Below are 19,263 nucleotides of genomic sequence, written 5' to 3'. Positions count from 1 at the left end.
TTTTGGAGAGAACAGTTCTGCCTGTTTTTACCTTCATAATCCTTAGAGCAAAAGCTGTCTGAAGACAAAGCGTCCAAACACAGCCAAGACAATTGTCTGACATCAGGTTAATTTAAACTTGAATAATCCCCTAATGTTTTATTCAAGGTTTCCATATCTTTCACCGATTACCGAGACTTATGCCTGAAAGCTGCATCCTGATTGCCATTGGAGCACTGGTAGGAGCAATCATCTTTGCTTCCCATCACAAATCTCCACCAGTGATGAACACTAGTATTTACTTCCTGTATCTCCTTCCACCCATTATTCTGGAGGAGGGTTATTTCATGCCAACTCGACCATTTTTTGAAAACTTTGGATCCATTCTGTGGTGGTCTGTTCTGGGAGCTCTGCTAAACTCATTTGGGATTGGCCTCTCCCTCTATGGAGTCTGCCAGATCGAAGCCTTTGGCCTGACTGACCTGAACCTGCTGCAGAACTTGCTCTTTGGCAGCATGATTTCAGCAGTGGACCCCGTGGCAGCTCTGGTAGTTTTTGAAGAAGCCTCCGTCAATGAGCAGCTTTACATGATGATCTTTGGAGAGTCATTGCTAAATGATGGCATAACTGTGGTGAGTTTCTTTCTGCTCCTTGTCTTCCCCTCTTTGGACTCCTGTGGCTTGTAGGGTTACTGGGCACAGGACAAGAACAGCTCAAAGGAGGTCCTAATACATTATTTATTTTATTAATACTCCCCTCAATTACATGCAAGGGATTTTAATGTATACAAAAACTACATCTTATATTTTAGAGCTGCTGGAAGAGGGAAATATACACATACACGTGAGATGTGTTCTTGCATTTGCTGAAGTGAATGGATAAGCTACAGCTGATTTTCCTGGTCAGATCAGTGTAGGACTTTGGAATGTTCTTGACATTGTGCAAGCAAATAAATAGAAAATTTTACTGTGGAAAGACTGAAGGCAGCAAGGGTAGAAATACAGGTGACCATGCTTTATCACCTGAGAGAGTCCTCTGGAAAAAAAAAAAAAAAAAGCAAACCAAATACGGATAACCTCTGGAGGCCACACTCTGTCCTGCAGCCCCTTCCAGAAATTTCACCAGAGACCTTAGACAGGAATTCCAAATACCACTAAGAACTTTGCATAACTCTGCTTCTATCAGTAAAAATATTGACATCTGACAAATGTTTGCCTTTTTTGGCTCTTTTGTCAAAAATATCCATAAACAATGTTTCCTGAATGAGAGAGATTTGTTTGGTTGATTGTGTTTTTGTTGTTGCTGTTGTTTGTTGTTGTTTTTTTGTTTTTAGTAGGAGAAGAGTGTTTTTACAAAGCTCCTTTGACTAATATTTTTCCCCTTATCTCATTAGTTCTGCTAAAATTGGAGCAACCTGAAATTCTATCTGTAAGCAGAAGTGACAAGAACATTTAAAACACATGTTTTTCAAGGAAGAAATTTCAAGCAGGAAGTTTATTGCTCAGAAACCAACAGGACTGCTCATGTGGTACAAGTTAACGGCAGGTTAAGGAGTTTCACTAGATAAGATCTTTACAGAATTTAAATCACAGGAATCTAAAACACATAAAAACTATTCAGACATTGCTATACATGAGGTACAGCCCAGCTCGGACTTGTAAAATCTGTACAGAGTTCACTGCTGAAAGGCTTTGTGGGAGAAGTGTAGTTTATGAGCACTGAGAAAAGAAAAAAGGAATAAAGTAACTTATTGCAGACACAGACTATAGATCATAAATCCTTCCTCCTGGTGATCAGAGATACAGGGCCTATGTAGAACTAAGGGACAAGTGTTATTTAATTTACATTCAAACGACTTGGGTGCTACAATTGTAACAGAAAAATTCCCAATGTGTCTATCTCTTGCACTTGTCTTTTTTGTTCCTTCAAATACTGACCTCAAAAATATAATGCCTCTTTTTCACACTGGAAGAGCTGGTTTCATGTTTTTTTTGATGGGCTCACTACCTTGCCTTTCCTCTCCCCCCAGCTATTTATCATGTGGGTCCAACTCCTGATGGTATTTACTGAGCTTTCACTCAGGATCCTGTTACAGTATGAATGTGTAGTGACAGAAAGTCTTTTACAACAGTGGACTTAGGCACTCCTCAGCAGCACCAGGTGTGTTAGTACACGAGATGAAAGGGCTGTATGTGGGATATGTTGGATACACCACTGAGAGTTCCCATTGCCCCACACGCTCTCATCTTTGGGCCCACCGCAGAGCAGCTGCATTGCCATCAGTTTGTCAGCTCCTGCTATTGCATCTCTGCATAAATCACCACTCATCCCCTTTCTGGGCATTTGGGCTTTCAAAATCTCTACCTGGCTTCATGTTTAAGAAGTCTGAAGTATTTGTCACCTGAGTGGAGTTCAGTAGGTGACTTTCTCGTCTCTGATATCCTACTTACTTTTTTCCAAGACTTTAAAACTATTTATCTCAGGTGTCGTCTCTTACCATTTCCTTTTCTTTCTCTCTTAACAGTTTCATTTGAGTTAACTCTAAGTGTTTAAAAAAGATATTATCACCAAGATATATTAAGCATACATATTTTTTTATTGCTTAAATACAAATGTCCCCTCGTTCTCTCCAGCCTGCTTATCAGCTTGAATATTTTTTTCCCCAGCAGGAAAAACTGGAATGAGTTTTGCTGAACTTGTGTATTACATTTGAGGCAACAATAGCTCTGTCTCCTCTGTTTAGTTCAATATCTTGGTATATAAAAAATATTACAAAATAAAATATGGTAGAATTATAATTATAATCTAGAAGTTATGACTTTGTCTGAAGGGGATTTTTACCCATTGGTACCTTTTCTTATTTTCCTCAGTAGGGCCATGTCTATGGATGGAAAAAGAAGGCTTCAAGTCCTGTTAATTTCTTCTTTCCCCAATTATTTCTGAGTGGGCTGTTAGCATCAGAAGAGTTCATACTGCAACAGGACTGGGCCTAGGATACATCATACATTAGTGGAATTTCAAAGCCCTGTTCAAAAAAAGTGTTGTAAATCCAGCACAGATCTTATTCAAGCCTGAACTCAGGTGGAATGCCCTGATTTTGCTGTGGAGTGTTTCAGCCATCTGAAGCTCTGTTCCCACACATACACAGACAATTTTGTTTCTAAACAGGAGCTGAGCACCTGTATGCATCAGGAAATGGAATATTCCCTAACTGCTTCATCTCTGAGGCTTGATTTTAGAAATACTGAGAACACCTATATGTCATGCTATACTCAAAATGAGTAGCATTGGCTTTATTCTCTAATGGAACCCTCTTCTTTCTTTGTGGCAGAACAGTTAAATCTAAAACATGTTGAAGACCTATGTAATTTTTTTTTTTTGGAGTAGATTTGAAATTGCCTCTTTGGTGTCACTGAGAAAGACTTTGACCACTGGTTTGGATGCTAGAAAGGAGGATACAGATATTCTCTGCTCCTGCTGTAAAAGTTGTTCCACTGTGCTCAGAGTGAAACCAGCTACAGTGGTCAGAAAGAATTAGCAGGGTGGTACGAAAGAATTATCAAGACAGCCTGTGTTGGTGGTTAAGATAGTCACTTGAAAATCTCTTCTTCCAATGCTTCTGATGTGGATTGTATGTGCAGTAATTGTACATAGACAGCTGGAGCATGGAGCAGTCCCTGGGGAGTCCTCTGTGGCAACAGTGTCATGCTCTCTGTTCCTGTCCCTGATTCTAAGAGCTGCCCACTGATACAAAATCCTCTCCAAACAACTCAAAGCATGATGTTCTTAGAGTTTCTACATGAGACCACTATCAATCCATCCCTTCTTTTTGTGTGAACAAAAGCCTCCTAATCTGATTCAGGCTTTCCTAATATATAAAGAATTCTAGTAATCCATTTACTGGCATAAACACTGTAACGTAACTTAACCAAGCCTTACTTATATGACACGGTGCAGGTTGTTGTACAGAACAGTTTACTCCCACAAAGCATGTTACAAAAAAAATTGAAATTGTGTCACATTTCCATAATTTTCATTTTGATGCTGAATCAGTTAAATCATATAGATACTTTAGGAACTAGAAAAGGGAAAAAATTCTTGTTAAGTCGTTTGCAGAGAATAATTTTCTTTCTTCAAAAGTCATCATAGAATCATGCTGTGATATCATTTATAAAGAATCACAAGCCTTAGGAAGAGGTCAAAGTCTAAAAGAAAGGGAAACAGAGAAAACAGGCTCTGAAATTAAAATGTATAAGGTAGGTAGGGTGAGGTTTGCTTACTGTGAAGACATGAACCCTCTTTTCCTCATCTGCCACTGAAGAGACAAATTTCATGCCCTGGCATTAGGAAAAAGTTCTGGGTATTTTCCTAAATGAAATATCTTGTTTGGCTTTGTCTGTCTCCCAGAACTGTTAGCAATGAACCTCCTGGAGAACAGACTGTGTGACAGCTCAAGGTTATATGCCCCCAGCAGCAATGTAAGATTAGATAATTATCCTAATGAGCTTGACTCTTCTACCTGCAAATACCTGCTTTAGTCTTCTTAATAACCTTATGGAGTTAACTAGATGAAGAAGAAAGACCAAGGAAAACCATAAAATGCAAATGACTTTGGTCCATTTATTGTTTTTGAACTAATGCTTTAATGCAACAGCTTTGGAGAGCTGGTGTCTTTAGTTGTTTCCCAAATTCTCTTCAAAACTGAAAGGTGACTTTCATGTGTTAGACATTCAGTGTAAGCAGATCTGACAGGACTTAATGTTAACTGATTGTCAGCAACCTCTAAGGCTTTTTTCTTACTACACCACTCAGGAAATTTTCCATTAGTTTCTAAAAGATGAATGAAAGTGAAATATGCTGAAAATCTTTCATTAACAGTTTCTGCAGAATAGAAATTATTGATAATAGAAGTTTGGTAAAGTTTTCTGCTCTAAGATATTATCTTTAAAGATCAAATTATATAATACATTATATAAAAATATATTTTGCATTAAATTGGATCTTTCTTCTAATCTGATATTTTAATTTTTGTAATTTCAGATTTTCTAGTCAAAATGTGTATATATGCAGAGGCTTTCGAATATTTGAAGTGTCACAGTATTTGGTTCTTACTTTGAGATTGTTCTCCGGGGAGGTGGTTAAGTGGCATCTTAAGTGGCATAAACTCCAAATATATGATGATAGAGAGGCTCTTTTTACCTAGCTAGAGACAATATAAAACTAAGGCTACCATCTTCCTCTTCCCACTTTTCCATTTCCAGTAACATTTCATGATTTTTATGTATCAAATGCTATTGAAAAACATGTAACATTCCTATGTCCATCTAATGAAGTTTGTCGAGTCTACTGACTGGTATTTAAACCAAATATGTGATTCTTAGTCCCTTCCCTGCCTAACCTGAGTCAGAAGGAGACCATGGAGGGTAGAGCCTCGGGGTTTTAAGGTACCCAGGTGGGCTTCTAACCTCTGCTACAAAGACCAAAAATTAAGTTAACTGTCAAACCAAAAAAAAAAAGAGAATACTTTTAAATTATTCAATGGCATATGGTCCCCAGTAATTTACTTCTATTCCACAGCTATTTATCTTTCTTTTTTTTTTTTCTTTTTTTTTTTTCTTTTTCAGAACACTTAGCAGACTCTTATTTCTGGGACTTGTTAAGAACCAGATGATATTTCAATTGTTACTTTGCTGATCTGTCCAGAGCAATTTTTGGCATACACAGACAGTCAAACACACACACATTGTTTCACCTATGAAATGAGTAAGCCTGCCAGGTTCAGAAAGATGCCTAACTGCTGTCTTCTTATTGTCACATGTAGGTTTTATATAACATCTTCATCGCCTTCACCCAGATGCACAGGTATGAAGAAATTGAATCCATCGATGTCTTTGCTGGCTTTGCTCGCTTCTTCGTTGTGGGGCTGGGTGGAGTCTTGTTTGGCATCGTGTTTGGATTTGTCTCAGCATTCATGACTCGTTTCACCCACAACGTCTCTTCAATCGAACCTCTGCTGGTCTTCATGTTCAGCTACCTCTCATACCTGTCTGCTGAAACCCTTTACATCTCCGGCATTTTGGCGTGAGTATGCCTTATGGCTTTTGGGATGATCTCTTTGAGGAACTGGTGGTAGTTTTGTGGTGGTTTGCTCAAGGATGGTACAACACAAGCATTCAGTCTCTGGTTAGAGAGGCAGTGCACACCTTCTTAGAGATCTGTAAAATGCAGTGGTAACCAGGAAAAGCAAACCCACAGCCAGTGTAGGCACAGATATGCTACTGAGGAGCACTGGCAAAAGTACTTCAAGTTGTGAGTAAGTAGCCAGTGCTGCCACCATCTGTCTGCTATCTCTGATAAGATCAGCAGCAGGAGAGAATGATTTGATAATACATCAGTTTATCAGTATTTATTTCTAAGCAGCTTCACCATCAGATTATAAGAGAGACGTAAAGCAATGGGTATGGAAAGCATGAGAAAGCACATCTGAGTTCTTTGTGAACATCAGCCCTAACATAATATACTGGAATTATATTACATTTGGACAGCATCACTGGGATTGAAACTGGGCAAAAACAGGCAGAAGAGAACATCACCTACACATGCCTACTTATATTCATGTATGCGAATAATGACAATTATAATTTTTTGTGGTCAGGATAGCTTGATAATGCTGGGGACATGTTCCTCAAAGTATGATGGCATGAGTGCCTGCTACAGAGAGAAAAGCAGATAGGTTCTTGACTGCAGTAAATGGAGAAAGGATGAGAACTGTGGGAAGGAAAGAGGGTGGCAGGAGGAAAGGAGCTGGAAGAGAAAGGAAGGAATAGGGATGGAAGTGAGAGATTTAAGGAGAAAGCTGCTGACAAATGACTTTTAAGGATAGCACACCAAACAACCCATCTATCTGCAGGGTAAAGCATAAGGAGATGGAGACCTCATGTTGCTAAAGGCTCCAGCTGGTGCTGCTGGCTGCTGTAGGCTCAATGCACAGCTGGTGGGTAGTAGCAGCTTTGCATGGCCTCTATTGGCTCTGAGCTTTCATGACGGGTCTTGGAAGATTTTGTGTTCCAGAAAGTACTTCCATTTATAGAGGACAAACCAGTTTAAATGAAATAAATACAAGCATATGGCTGCTGATGTCCAGACGGGTGCATTTATTCAACTTGTGAAGCTCTGATTTCATAGAATCACAAGACGGTTTGTGTTGGAAGGGACATTAAAAGGCCATATAGTTCAATGTCCTGGCAATGAGCAGGGAGATTTCAGCTAGATTGTGTTGCTCAGAGCCCTGTCCAAGCTGGCCTTGAATGTTTTCACAGGTGGGACATCTGGCACCATCCTGGGTAACCTGTTACAGTGCTTCAACACTTTCATTGTCAAAAAAAAAAAATAAAATTCTTATATCTAGTCTAAATCTACCTAAATCTTTTAGTTTAAAACTATTATCCCCCACTGTACTGCAATAGGTGCTACTAAAAGGTTTGTTTTCATCTTACAGGCCTCTTTTAAATGTCTAAAGATTGAAATAAGGTGTTCCTGAAACCTACTCTTTCCAGGCTGAAGAACCTTGGGCTTTTCAGCTTCAGAGCAGAATTGCCTTTGTGAAACCTTTGTCGGATGGCCCTGGGAAGCAGTATTTGAATATTTAAACATATTAAATAAGTAGTTAGACAGGATATAGATTATCTTGAGCAATTAGACAAAGCAGATGAGTCTTGTACTATGTTTTGTATACCCACCACATATGCTCAGATTGAGGTGACTGGCAACTTTAGTTGAGCAGGATTAGATCTGCTATGCAGTGAACAGTAATACCATATGGACCCTTTCCTACCTGCACTGCCCAAAATACTGCTTCCTTGCCTATTCCTTGCACTAGGCTACACAGCTCATTATTTCTTTCACTTCTTATTTTCATTAGAGTTCTGAAATTATTAGTAATATAAAAATGTTAATATAATTTGGATTTATTATTCTTACTGCTTCATTAAGGAAATTATTGCTTGTTTTAGAGATGGGAACTTACTGTCACCTTTCTGAATTATTGAGGATTCATTCATTTTTCACTTGGATCATGAAAGTCTATTATGTATGTGTATCTGAAAGTCAACAGTATTAATCATTAATGCCTAATGGCCTTGTCTTGAAGTGTCCTTGGACATGCTAAATGACTCAGCTCCACCAGGATACCCTTGAGATTTCTTCACTGGAAATTAAATGAACTGAAACTAGAGGAAGGTTATTTAATGAACAGTCATCATTCTCCAAATTCACAAGTTTGGAAAAATATCATTACAAGAAGTCCTCAGAGACTAAAATCATATCAGTAGAAACTCAATAGGTGATGGAATATGTTACTAGCATAGCACTCAATGTGTGTATTACCTATGGAAAATGCAGAGGGGAAAAGGGGATCCCCTTCAGCAGGGCTGATGAAAGACTGCTGCTCCATGGGATTATCACCAGTGTCTGTGCTGTGTGGCTGCTGATGCCTCTGATGCAGGCTCTAGTCTTCATTAGCAGGGAAGAAATGGAAAACATCCCTTTGCTTCCTTAGGCATATTCCCCACACTCTAGGTAACTAAAGGGAGAAGAACACCTCTGCAGGATAATTGAATTTTCTCCTGCTGTGCCACAATGGGCTACTGTGGTTGGAGAGTCCTGAAGCTTGCCCTGGTACTGCTGATCTGCCAGGGAGCTGTGGCCCAGGTGTGGGACTACCATGATCTCTCACTGCCACCTCAAGGGAGAATATCACTAAGAGGCAGGTTATGTCTCTCTAACTAATCCAACTGTAGGCTGGTACAAAATTGACCTTCCTGTTGTTTGAGACAAATGTTTGGTGGTTGGTGGCTCCATGTCAGGCATTCAGGATAAAATGGACTTTGAACTGGAATGTGATACCCTCACTTCCTTGTCAGAGAGGCTGACTAGTTTGCTTCCTTTATCCTGTATGTAAAACCGATTTGTAAACCTGAATGAAGATGCTTTTCTATCTAATGAAATAGCTAATGTTACTGAAGAAATAAAATGCTTCTTGTTATGATGAAGGTCGGAATCTGGTGATGGAGAGTGGAGGTAATGATAACTGATGTTGTCCTTAACTGAAAAGAACACTTTGTGGCTGATCTCTGATGTTTTCCTTGATACAGGATGACTGCATGTGCAGTGACAATGAAAAAATATGTGGAGGAGAATGTTTCCCAGAATTCTTATACCACAATAAAATACTTCATGAAGATGCTAAGCAGCATCAGTGAGACCCTGATTTTTGTGTTCATGGGAGTGTCTACAGTGGGAAAAAACCATGAATGGAACTGGGCCTTCATTTGCTTCACTCTCCTCTTCTGCCTTATTTGGAGGACACTGAGTAAGTCAACTTTTGCAGACAACCTTCTCTGCACCTCTGAGAAAATCTCTTTGGTACAAAGTTGTGTCAGAAAAGTTTGTGAGGACTGGCACAACTGATTTAAGAACAAATTTAATGGGTTTATATTAGTGACAAATTTCAGAAATCTACATACAGAGAAAAGAAGGAAAGAAGCCTCACACAAATCTGAATGCCAGTCTCCAACCACAGACTTTAAGTTTAGGTGAAAAGGGAAATTTTAAGCAAAGTTAAAATATTATCATGATTATGCTTATAGAGATGTTTGTATCTTAATTTACTATATGCCCCTTGGGTATGTGGGCCTCATAATGATTTCACCACACACTGTCATTAACTTACAAATTAGATAATGTATATCATCACATTTGCAGTGCTATAACACTACAGGTCCTGGGCTGGGAGTGCTGGAGGCATAGAAAAAGAGGGAAGGTGAAAATTAGCATTGATAGATAACTGAACAGAAACTTATAACACACGTGGGCTGACAGCATTATGCTGCTACTCCTCTCAAGTTATGTCTAAAGTTTTAAACTGCTAGAGAAGTAGTGCCCATATGAAATTACTCCATTTTTGCATGTGGCATGTCTCATTCCTGCAAAGGTCTCCTACTTCCTGACCTGTGGCACTGGGATTCCTCTAGCATGGGCAGGACAGTTTATAGATAATGTCAGGTGAGTTGTGGGACAGTTTCTTATTTTCTCCTAATGTCCAGGATGGGTTGAAAATAATGCTGCAAAGAGAAAAAGAGTAAGAAGGCTGGTGGTTGCTATTCTGGAGGTGGTAGCAAAAAGAAAGTAATTACATATTTTCCTTCTATATCTGGACCAAGCATGACCTCTACATTTTTAAAGGCTTGCTGTAAATTTTGAAATATCCTTCCAATTAAGACAGAAAGAATGCTCTCCTGATACAAAAGCTGTTTTCTAGCCACATGTCCATCCTTGTCTCAGACACCAAGGGGAGTGCTAGAGCTTTCCAGAGGAAGGCCAAAATATTTTCTGCTAAATTTGTGTGCTAAAATGATTTAATAATTTTCTCTGAAGCTTTATTAAAGTAAAGAGTAGTGATCTGAGGGTGATACCTCACACAGGCTGTTTCAGTCTGAGTACCTGATGTCTTGCATAGTTATAAGTAGCCAGAAAAGGTTGCATTAAGTGGTGTCCAGCAACCTATATAAGAGGATACTGATACTGGCTTTACCTCTAATAACCTGAGTGTATCAGTGACATCTGTGTAAAATAACACAGCAATTATGAGCATTTGTCAGCTTTTATTTGTCAGCTTGTCAGTAATTTAACAGTTTCCACATAGGACATACGGTACATATTTCTTCTGGAAGATGAAGAAAATTGACTGAATTAAACAAATTGCTAAAAGTACTCTGTAAAGACAAGTTGCAGTTCTTACACAGCCACAAATTGTCTTATTAATTTTAAATTTTATAAAAAGTAAAATGAAATTTGAGAAATAAACAAAGAATTTGAGACACAATAAGCCCAAGGATTAAAAATTAAAATGCTATTTCTCTTTATAATTCAGTGAATCAGTCCACAGGACTAGTCGGTAAAGCACTGTTCAAACATTTTAGGCAGATACTGTGCAGAAAGCAGGAAACATTGCAAGGGAAGGTACAGGGAAAACTGTCACTCAGTTGTTTTTCTTTTCTCCAGAACACTTTGGAGAAAACTATGCAACATAAATATAGGAAGTAAATATTTTCCCGTAATCTCTCTTCTAAACGGCATTAATGAATTAAAATCCTGAAGCTGTTAGGAACCACAGTATTTTATAGGAGATATTTCACACAAGCCAAGTTTAGCAGTTGGTCAAAGAAAAGCTACAAGAAACCAAAGCTGAAAAAAACATGGACTGTCAACAGTTCCCCAAGCCATTGTTTTGCTTTTAATATTTAATATTTTCTTTTTATCCTTGATTAATAATAGGTGTGGGTTTTTTCCCTTCCTAGGTGTATTTGCTCTCTTCTACATCAGTAACAAGTTCCGAACGTATCCTTTCACCTTCAAAGACCAAGTCATTATTTCTTACAGTGGCCTCCGAGGAGCCAGCAGCTTTTCTCTTGCATTCTTGCTTCCAGTGAATCTTTTCCCCAGAAAAAAACTGTTCATCACTGCAACTATTGTGGTTATATATTTCACTGTGTTCATCCAAGTACGTATATTTTTTAATGGATAACTTTCATGTGATAGAGGTGACTGAAAGCTTCATAACGAAAATTGCATTGAATTCACTCTTAGGCTAGGACAAGTTATTGCATTTTAGGGCCAGATTTAGCACTGCACTGTGTAATTAGCCATTTTAGGGCTTTTAGGTAATACAAAAATTCTGTATTGAAAATAAGTATCTTCTAAAACATTCAGGGGAGAGGGCACTTGGTGTCCAAAATAGCTTATGTTCATTCCACATGCATTTCCTGGTGCTTCTGATTTAAGAAGTGTTTTAACTTTACGTTTTAGCACTGATTCATTCTTTATTAGTGATGTATCTAAAACTGACCAGAAAACAGTATGTCTGTTCCATGACAGATTTGGAATTTTATATTTTTATCTTTGTCTGTCTTGATGACCAAATACAAATATTTTAAAATGCTTTATAAAAGAATATTTAAAAAAAATAAATTAAATAAGTCAGATTTGTAAGTACATGTGTCTACTTTAGATATTTGGGTTATTCCACCTGGCTTACTGCTGGAAGAACTGAAACTTCTAGAGAGCTTGCATCCTGTATTTTGTATTTTCCAATATCAAAGTGTCAGATCCTGTACAATGCCAATGGGGCATTATGCACTTATGCTAAGTACGGCACTTAGGTTCCACCAGAACATTTAATAAAAAACCAATTTGTTTCTATTTCCCCTTTTAAAATGGTTTTCTGTAGCAGTGCAGTAAAGAAATGGGGAAAACTGAAAACCGTTTCTAAGTGAAAAACCCCTGGAATGTTTAATTCTGAAAATGTTGAAGTAAATGGTTTCAAGATTTCAAGACCTCGCAAAGATAATATTTTCTTTCAAATGAGCCCTCTTTTGAAGATGATTGCCAATGAATCAGTTACTTTACATAATTAGAATATGCCAATAAACAGAATTCCATTTTAAAACCATCTTTAAAATATTTTTTTAAAATTCTCTTCTGTAGCGCTCCGTACAAATAATGGTTCATTTCTCTGCTAGGACACAGCTTTCTTAACTAATTAAAATTATCCCCTTTTGTTTCTTTCTATTTTTGCCTGAAAGATAGTTAACAATTCAACTCATTATTCCAAATGCAGGGAATCACAATTGGACCATTGGTCAGATATCTGGATGTTAAAAAGACGAACAAAAAGGAGTCTATCAATGAAGAAATTCATGTGAGAGTAAGTTTTTGATATCAGTAACTGGTATCCCAAAAAGAAAAGAACAGGTATTCTAAAAGAGCTGGAAAGAGGGAGGCACATGGAAACCTGGCATTCAGTGGATTTGGAGACTCAGTGCTTTTAAGACTATATGGAGGTAACCCTAAGCATGATTTTCTAAAATATTGCATCCCATTTGTATTCATATTTATCATATTATACATATTCCACATATTATCATAATTCACAAGTGTCACGGTGTAGTAGGTCCCTTATTTATTGGTACTGTGACAATGGGAGGACAGAAACAGAAATGAAATTTATACAAAATTAATTCACCATCCTTCCTAGCTTAGTCAGATACATTTGTTACCATCTTTTGAATGGTTCTAGACATACTGAAATCTTAAAAGTCTTTAATCCAGATTTATTGAACTGAGTCAGACTATTGGACTGCAAACTTAGTTTCAAGTTATTCTGAGTAATGATCTTATCTCCTCTCAAATGTTTACTTCAGTTTTCAAACTACTACTAAATAAAATAACAGAAAGTTGCTCAATCTGACTTAACAATGTTCTAGAAATGGTATGTACATTCTTTCATTTCACAATAGGGAACATGTTTGAAATCAATAGAAAAGATGAGCTTTGAAATGAAGCACACACAGAGACATTCGCAAAGTCAGAGCATTGCAACTGATTTTGAATTTAAAGGGAATTTAATTCTTATTTGAATCTTTACATTTAACCTTGAAGCGAACTTGCATTTAAAAGCACCCCCTATAACAATATATCTATAAGAATTGTTCTTTTCCTGTCTCTGTAATGCTAGAAACACACAAAAAATGACTGAAAATAATAGTAGTTAGCAGTGACCAGTCTCATGTCATCCTGCAGAGCCTCAGAGAACTTACCAGCTAAGCTGAAGGTGTTGAAATGTGGTCCTGTGCCTCTCCCAGGAAGGTTACACATGACGAGGGGAAACTTACTTAATAGAAGCAAGAATTTATATTTTGGGTTCAGAAGACAAAAAAGACTAGACAATTTTTTGCCTCCATTAAAATGCTGCCACTGCAGCCAGACTGCCACAGTGCTACCATTGCCTTGATTTTTAGAGTAATGTAGGTGCTTTCAGAATTAACCTATATACACAAATAAAAAAAACAAATCTCAAAATTCTGTCAACAAGTGTGTATTTGAGATAACACTTCTTTTTTCATAATGGCTACATAATTTTTTCCATGTTTATTTCTATAGTTGATGGATCACTTGAAGGCTGGTATTGAAGACATATGTGGACATTGGAGTCATTATCAGCTGAGAGATAAGTAAGTATCCCTTATTGTTGTATAATATAATAAAATAACCTCTCTATCATGTAAAATATAGTAGGTAAATAGAATAGGAAATCAAAATGCTGGGGCCATGTGCCATATCTTTTTTTAGAAACTGAGCTCCTGAGTAACTATTAACTCTTGAGAATGCAATGTTCATACATTGTGTGCTGAACTGGATCTGCACAAGCAGAAAATAAGCCTTCAGAAAGAAAAACATAGCCTGGGGACTTATGCTGCAGACATCAGCCTGTGCCCAGCCTTGGTGTAAATCTAAGATCCTGGGCAAAGTTTCTTTAACTCTGCATTTAGAATGTAAGCTACACATGGTGTCAGTGCTTCACTGGCTTTTGCTGTAAGCCTCCACAACAAATAGAATCCCTTGCTGATGAGTAGAGACTTGGTAATAATTACTCACCTGTCCTTATGGGTCTTTGCATTCAGTAATATCTAAAATAAGAGTGCTGAAGGAAATGTTTGAATTTAAATATCTGGTATACATGGATACTCTCAAGCTAGTCTTTAGTCAGAAATGCATTGTAATTTCCATAAGCATGATGAGGGGTTTTGTAAAGCTTTGTGGCTTTTCCAAGCACTGCCCATGAGAGATGGTTCCCTTCCGTGCTCTTCCCTTTACATGTTTCCCAAGGGAGCCCTGTGGACATGTTGGCCATCACCACAGCATGTGAAGGGAAGTAGGGAAAAGACTGATTTTTCTTGCCCCCAAACACATTATTGCGATGCTGTGGGCTAAATGTTTTCCTTAGTTATGCCTAGGCTTCTGAGCTGGAATCCTGTCTGACCTTTCAGTGTTGGACTCCATTAATCCAGCAAAGGATGTCTGCTAGGACTTGTGGTAAGACCTTTCATGCCTGAGTTTCTCCCCAGGGAAACCAGGAATTGAGAGTGGGAAGAGGGTGACTTGTTTGCATCCAATTCTTGTCCATTGAAGGCTAATGATATAATGTATTAGAGCATATCCAGAAACTAAAGTGTCTTCTTGGCTCTGACAGTACAGAGATAGCTTTAGGACATCCATCTTCTGGGACCACACCACTGTCTGTGCAGTCAATAAACTGAGAAAATCTCTGTTGGAGCAGTAAATCCAATGAAATAGCTGCATTTACATATATCTGTGAGTAAATGCTCTCCCTTGTCTCACACCTACCTGATAGCTCTGAAAAGAGAATTTTGCCCAAACTAGCCATAAATGTAGTGTTTTGGTTCATGGACAGATTCAAAAAGCCACTGTATCTGAAGACATTTAATGTAAGAAGATTGTATTAAAAAGTATTCCCTAAACTTTTGTATACAACTTTAAAGTTGTGTATCAGAATTAATTTCCTAAGAAATGACAATCCAGGAGGCTTTGTTACACAGGAAAATATAAAGAGCTCTAATCCCTGTGCAAATATTTATGTACCTACCTCCGCTATTAATGAATAAAAAATGGCCTTTGCGAAGGAAAAAAAGATACAAATACCATAGTGCTTTTCCCAGCATCTTGGAGGACCTTACCTTGCTGTGGTAAACTGTTCCTTTGAAAGAAACAGAACTGTTGCTCTGCTGAAGATCTGCTGTTGTTCTGCTAAATGTCTGCCTGAAAGCATGTACCTGTTCCAAGGCATACACATACACACATTCACATTCAAATTATGCCACACATTAGTGATATTTTACAATCTGCAGCATGCAAGCACATAGTATTTTAGGGTCCTTTCAATTTCTCTGTTATTCAGAATACAAAGAAATGTATTTTCTCTGCTCTAATTGTCAGGATTCAAAATTATCAGCAATGTAATGGGCCCTAACTACTGTAACTGCTGGGCCACTTAGAGCCTCATTGGTGGCTTGCTGAATAGGCCAGGATTACAGTAAGAGCAGCTGCTGCTGTTATGCCCTACTATAATGCAAAATTTGTACAAAAGCATGGAGACTGGCCGTATTCTTTTCTGACAAATGTGGCAGTGTAATATGCAAACATACACACAGCCCTCTTTTTTTTCTCTGATTGCAGCTTGTTTCTTTCTTTTGTCTAGCGGGCTCTGCAATCTCTGCGGACCGGTAGACTATGCCAAATATCCCCCTAAAGGTCTCTGCTCACCAGGCCTACAGGAGTCCACAGGTGCCTCTAATTTGTATTCAGTTTCCACCACTGAATTGTACATATATGCATTTGAATGAAGATCAGCTTGTACTACAGAAATGAAAACATATTTCCTTTTCTATGCTTTGATTTTGATATCTCTTTTGCAGATTTAAGAAGTTTGACAATAAGTATTTGAAGAAAATATTAATTCGGGAACACCAGCCCAAATCCAGCCTTGTGTCATTGTACAAAAAGATGGAGATAAAATTGGCCATCGAGATGGCTGAGAGTGGCATGAAAATTTCAAAATCATCCACTACTTCTTTACAGTGAGTACCAACCCACTGATCCTTTGCAGAGCAGGGACAGGACAGGGACAAAAATGAAGAAATACCCAAGGTATTCCATTACTTAATTGAAATGTAAGAAAAAAGAAGACAGTTATGAAAAGAGAAGTTACAATTTGGTGCTCATCATATTTGTGCTTTGCTCAGAGAGTGAAAATTAAGATCATGAACATTTCTTCTGTTTCTTTTACATGATGGGCAGTCCTGAAGAGGAATCATGAGTCAGGTACAGAAGCCATTCTGATTGCTTTAAATAACAGTAGTGGCTCAAGACACATGCATTTATCACTTACCTGGCCAATGGGTTTCGTTAATCCCTTCCAGGTGCTGAGAGACCTGCAGGGTGACTTAGTGTGCAGGTCCTGGCTCCATTATCCCAATCATGAATTTTTGCTGAGAGCAGATTTCTTAGTAGCATTTGCAATTTTTTCTGCTACAGTTTGCAATCCCTCAAACCACCTTGCCCTATTTTGTTATCACCAAGACAAACAAATTTGTCCAATTAAACACTGAGAAGAAGGACTTGAGGATACTTGTGGTGGAAATGCTGGACAGGAACTGTCAATGTGCACTCATAGCCCAGAAAGACAACCATATACTGCATCAAAAGTAGTATGGCCAGCAGGGGAGAATCTCAGGTGGGGATTCTCCCCTGCTACTCTGCCTTTTTGAAAACCTACAGTGCTGTGTCCAGCTCTGGGGTCCTCAGTACAGAGAAGACATGGACCTGTTAGAGTGGGTCCAAAGGAGTGCCACGAAGATTATCAGAAGGCTGAAGCACCTCTCCTAGTATATGGAGAAGGCTCTGGGAACACTTGTTTGCAGCTTTTCAGTACTCAAAGAGAGCTTACGAGAAAGATGGGGACAGACATTTTAGTAGGCTTGTGGCAATAGGACTAGGAGAAGATTCAGACAAGGTTCAAGAATTTTTTATGATGAGGGTGGTGAAACTTTGGAACAGGTAGCTCTGGGAGGTGGCAGGTGCCTCATCCCAGGAAACGTTCCAGGTCAGATGTGATGGGGGTCTGAGCAACCTGAGAGAGTTGAGGATGTTCCTTGATCATTAGGCAGGGTTTGGAGCCAGATGCAAGCCATTCTATGATTCTATCAAACAGTAATGCAGCTTCACATCAGACAGACCAGGAGACAAAACTGATGGCATCTCCAGAGGGAACAGAGGGAACTACCCTCTAGGGGAAAAGTTGCACTAATCTTCTGTCCTGCATACTGTAATTGATATGCATGTATTCATCCTTGCCTTGCAACACACTGTCCAGAGCACAGGTGTTGCTGCAGGCACTTGCCTTCATAATTTTTTTCCCGGGCTCTTACTGACCACTCTTGCTGCTATTGCTATCTCTTTCCTGTTGCATCTTTAAACCACTCTTCATTTCCCAGCAGCCTCTGGTAGGGTCCAGCATACTACTTTTTTTGAGTGATGATCTCTACCAATAACAGAAAATCCAAATGTCAACTGGATATTAAATAAAAACCCTTCTCAAAACTTTGGCTTAATCATGTCAAGATCAATCTGCTTTCTTGTACCGATGTCAGCATACAGTGTAAGACCTAGCCCTTTTCTCTCTAAATTACTCTTTGCTGCATGGATGATATCAAAAAAGACTGTATGTATGTCAGGCTCCTTTCTGTCTGCTGTAATCCCTTAACCATTCTGAGCCAAGAGAAAATGTGCAAGGTTGTTAGACAATCCATGGCAATCAAACCGCATCCCTCTTCTTTTCCTGAGGGAATGAGAAAATAAGACAAATTGCTCCAGCATAGTTCAGAATTTTTTTCTTGAGCGGAGAATTTAGATTAAAAAATATTCTTTAATAAACAGATGATATGATGGACTAATTTTTTCCATCTCTGCTATGGCTATAATTGAATTTTACTGTGCATCATCCTCTGATGAGAAAGCCTCTTTAAAAATGAAGTGTCAACTTCAGAAAAACAGCCTGTGGCTCAAAACCATCCTGATCTTGCAGGCTGTGAGAGCGTTCTAGGAAAATACATGTTTTCCCACCTCTGCTCATTGATAAGTGTCTGCTGTTGAGCACTGCAGGAGACAGGATATTGAGCTAGTTGGTGGATCTTTGGTCTGAGCCAATATAGCAGTTCTTGTTTTCTTTCCCCATAGCAATTAAATGAACCTGTGTAAAAGGTTTCTAAATGTATATATAAATTGTCTGCTGTCAGTGATTCAATGTGTACCTAAAGTCCCTGTCTTCAGTGAAGATACAAAACTCTGGCCACGAACAAGAGGAGATTTGAAATAAAATTCCAATGTATAGCATGTAAACCAATATTAGCAGTGCCAGAGTAGTGAGAAATCTCCCACTCACACTTCTGATCAGTTTTGCAACCTTTTTGCCCACACGGAGATTTACTTCATATGAATCAAAGCAGATCTCCAATGATGTGAATTAGAGAATTGCATTCATGCTGGTGTGACTCCTGCGGGTGGAGTGGGTGTCCAATTTACAGTAAATATTCCCACTGTGGAGTGAAAAAAAATGCCCAAGGATTGTGCAACAAAGAATCCACACTGGAATGAAAGCAGAGCATTTGGTTATGATATATTGGAAAATATAAGCCTTATCAATAAGAATGGAAATGGCAAAAGTGGCATCTAGGAGATATTATCAAAACTGTGGGTTTATGGCTGTTTTTTGTAGAAAATATGACCATTAGAGAGAAAGATGTTTTGATACTGAGCTTACTTAATGCTGGCTTTGAAATGAATGGGCAAGGAGACCAGCTCCTTTGTAAT

The 19,263-nt window shown here is 38.4% G+C and overlaps 1 protein-coding gene across 4 annotated transcripts in view; it reads left to right on the top strand.

Moving 5' to 3' along the window:
- SLC9A4 (solute carrier family 9 member A4) overlaps window positions 1-19,263 on the top strand; it is a 33,449-nt gene that overhangs the window by 2,881 nt on the left and 11,305 nt on the right. For 3 of the 4 annotated variants that reach the window (XM_083855811.1, XM_083855810.1, XM_083855813.1), the window contains 7 exons: window positions 148-611; window positions 5,801-6,060; window positions 9,132-9,349; window positions 11,337-11,539; window positions 12,656-12,742; window positions 13,978-14,048; window positions 16,311-16,472. In XM_083855811.1, coding sequence (XP_083711937.1) covers window positions 148-611; window positions 5,801-6,060; window positions 9,132-9,349; window positions 11,337-11,539; window positions 12,656-12,742; window positions 13,978-14,048; window positions 16,311-16,472 — 1,465 coding nt within the window. The remainder of the gene's footprint in view (window positions 1-147; window positions 612-5,800; window positions 6,061-9,131; window positions 9,350-11,336; window positions 11,540-12,655; window positions 12,743-13,977; window positions 14,049-16,310; window positions 16,473-19,263) is intronic. The other variant, XM_083855812.1, reaches the window with a different exon arrangement.

This window comes from Zosterops lateralis (assembly GCF_965231275.1).
Source record: "Zosterops lateralis genome assembly, chromosome: 2".
Classification (NCBI taxonomy): Eukaryota; Metazoa; Chordata; class Aves; order Passeriformes; family Zosteropidae; genus Zosterops; species Zosterops lateralis.
This window is presented reverse-complemented; position numbering and strand designations above follow the sequence as displayed.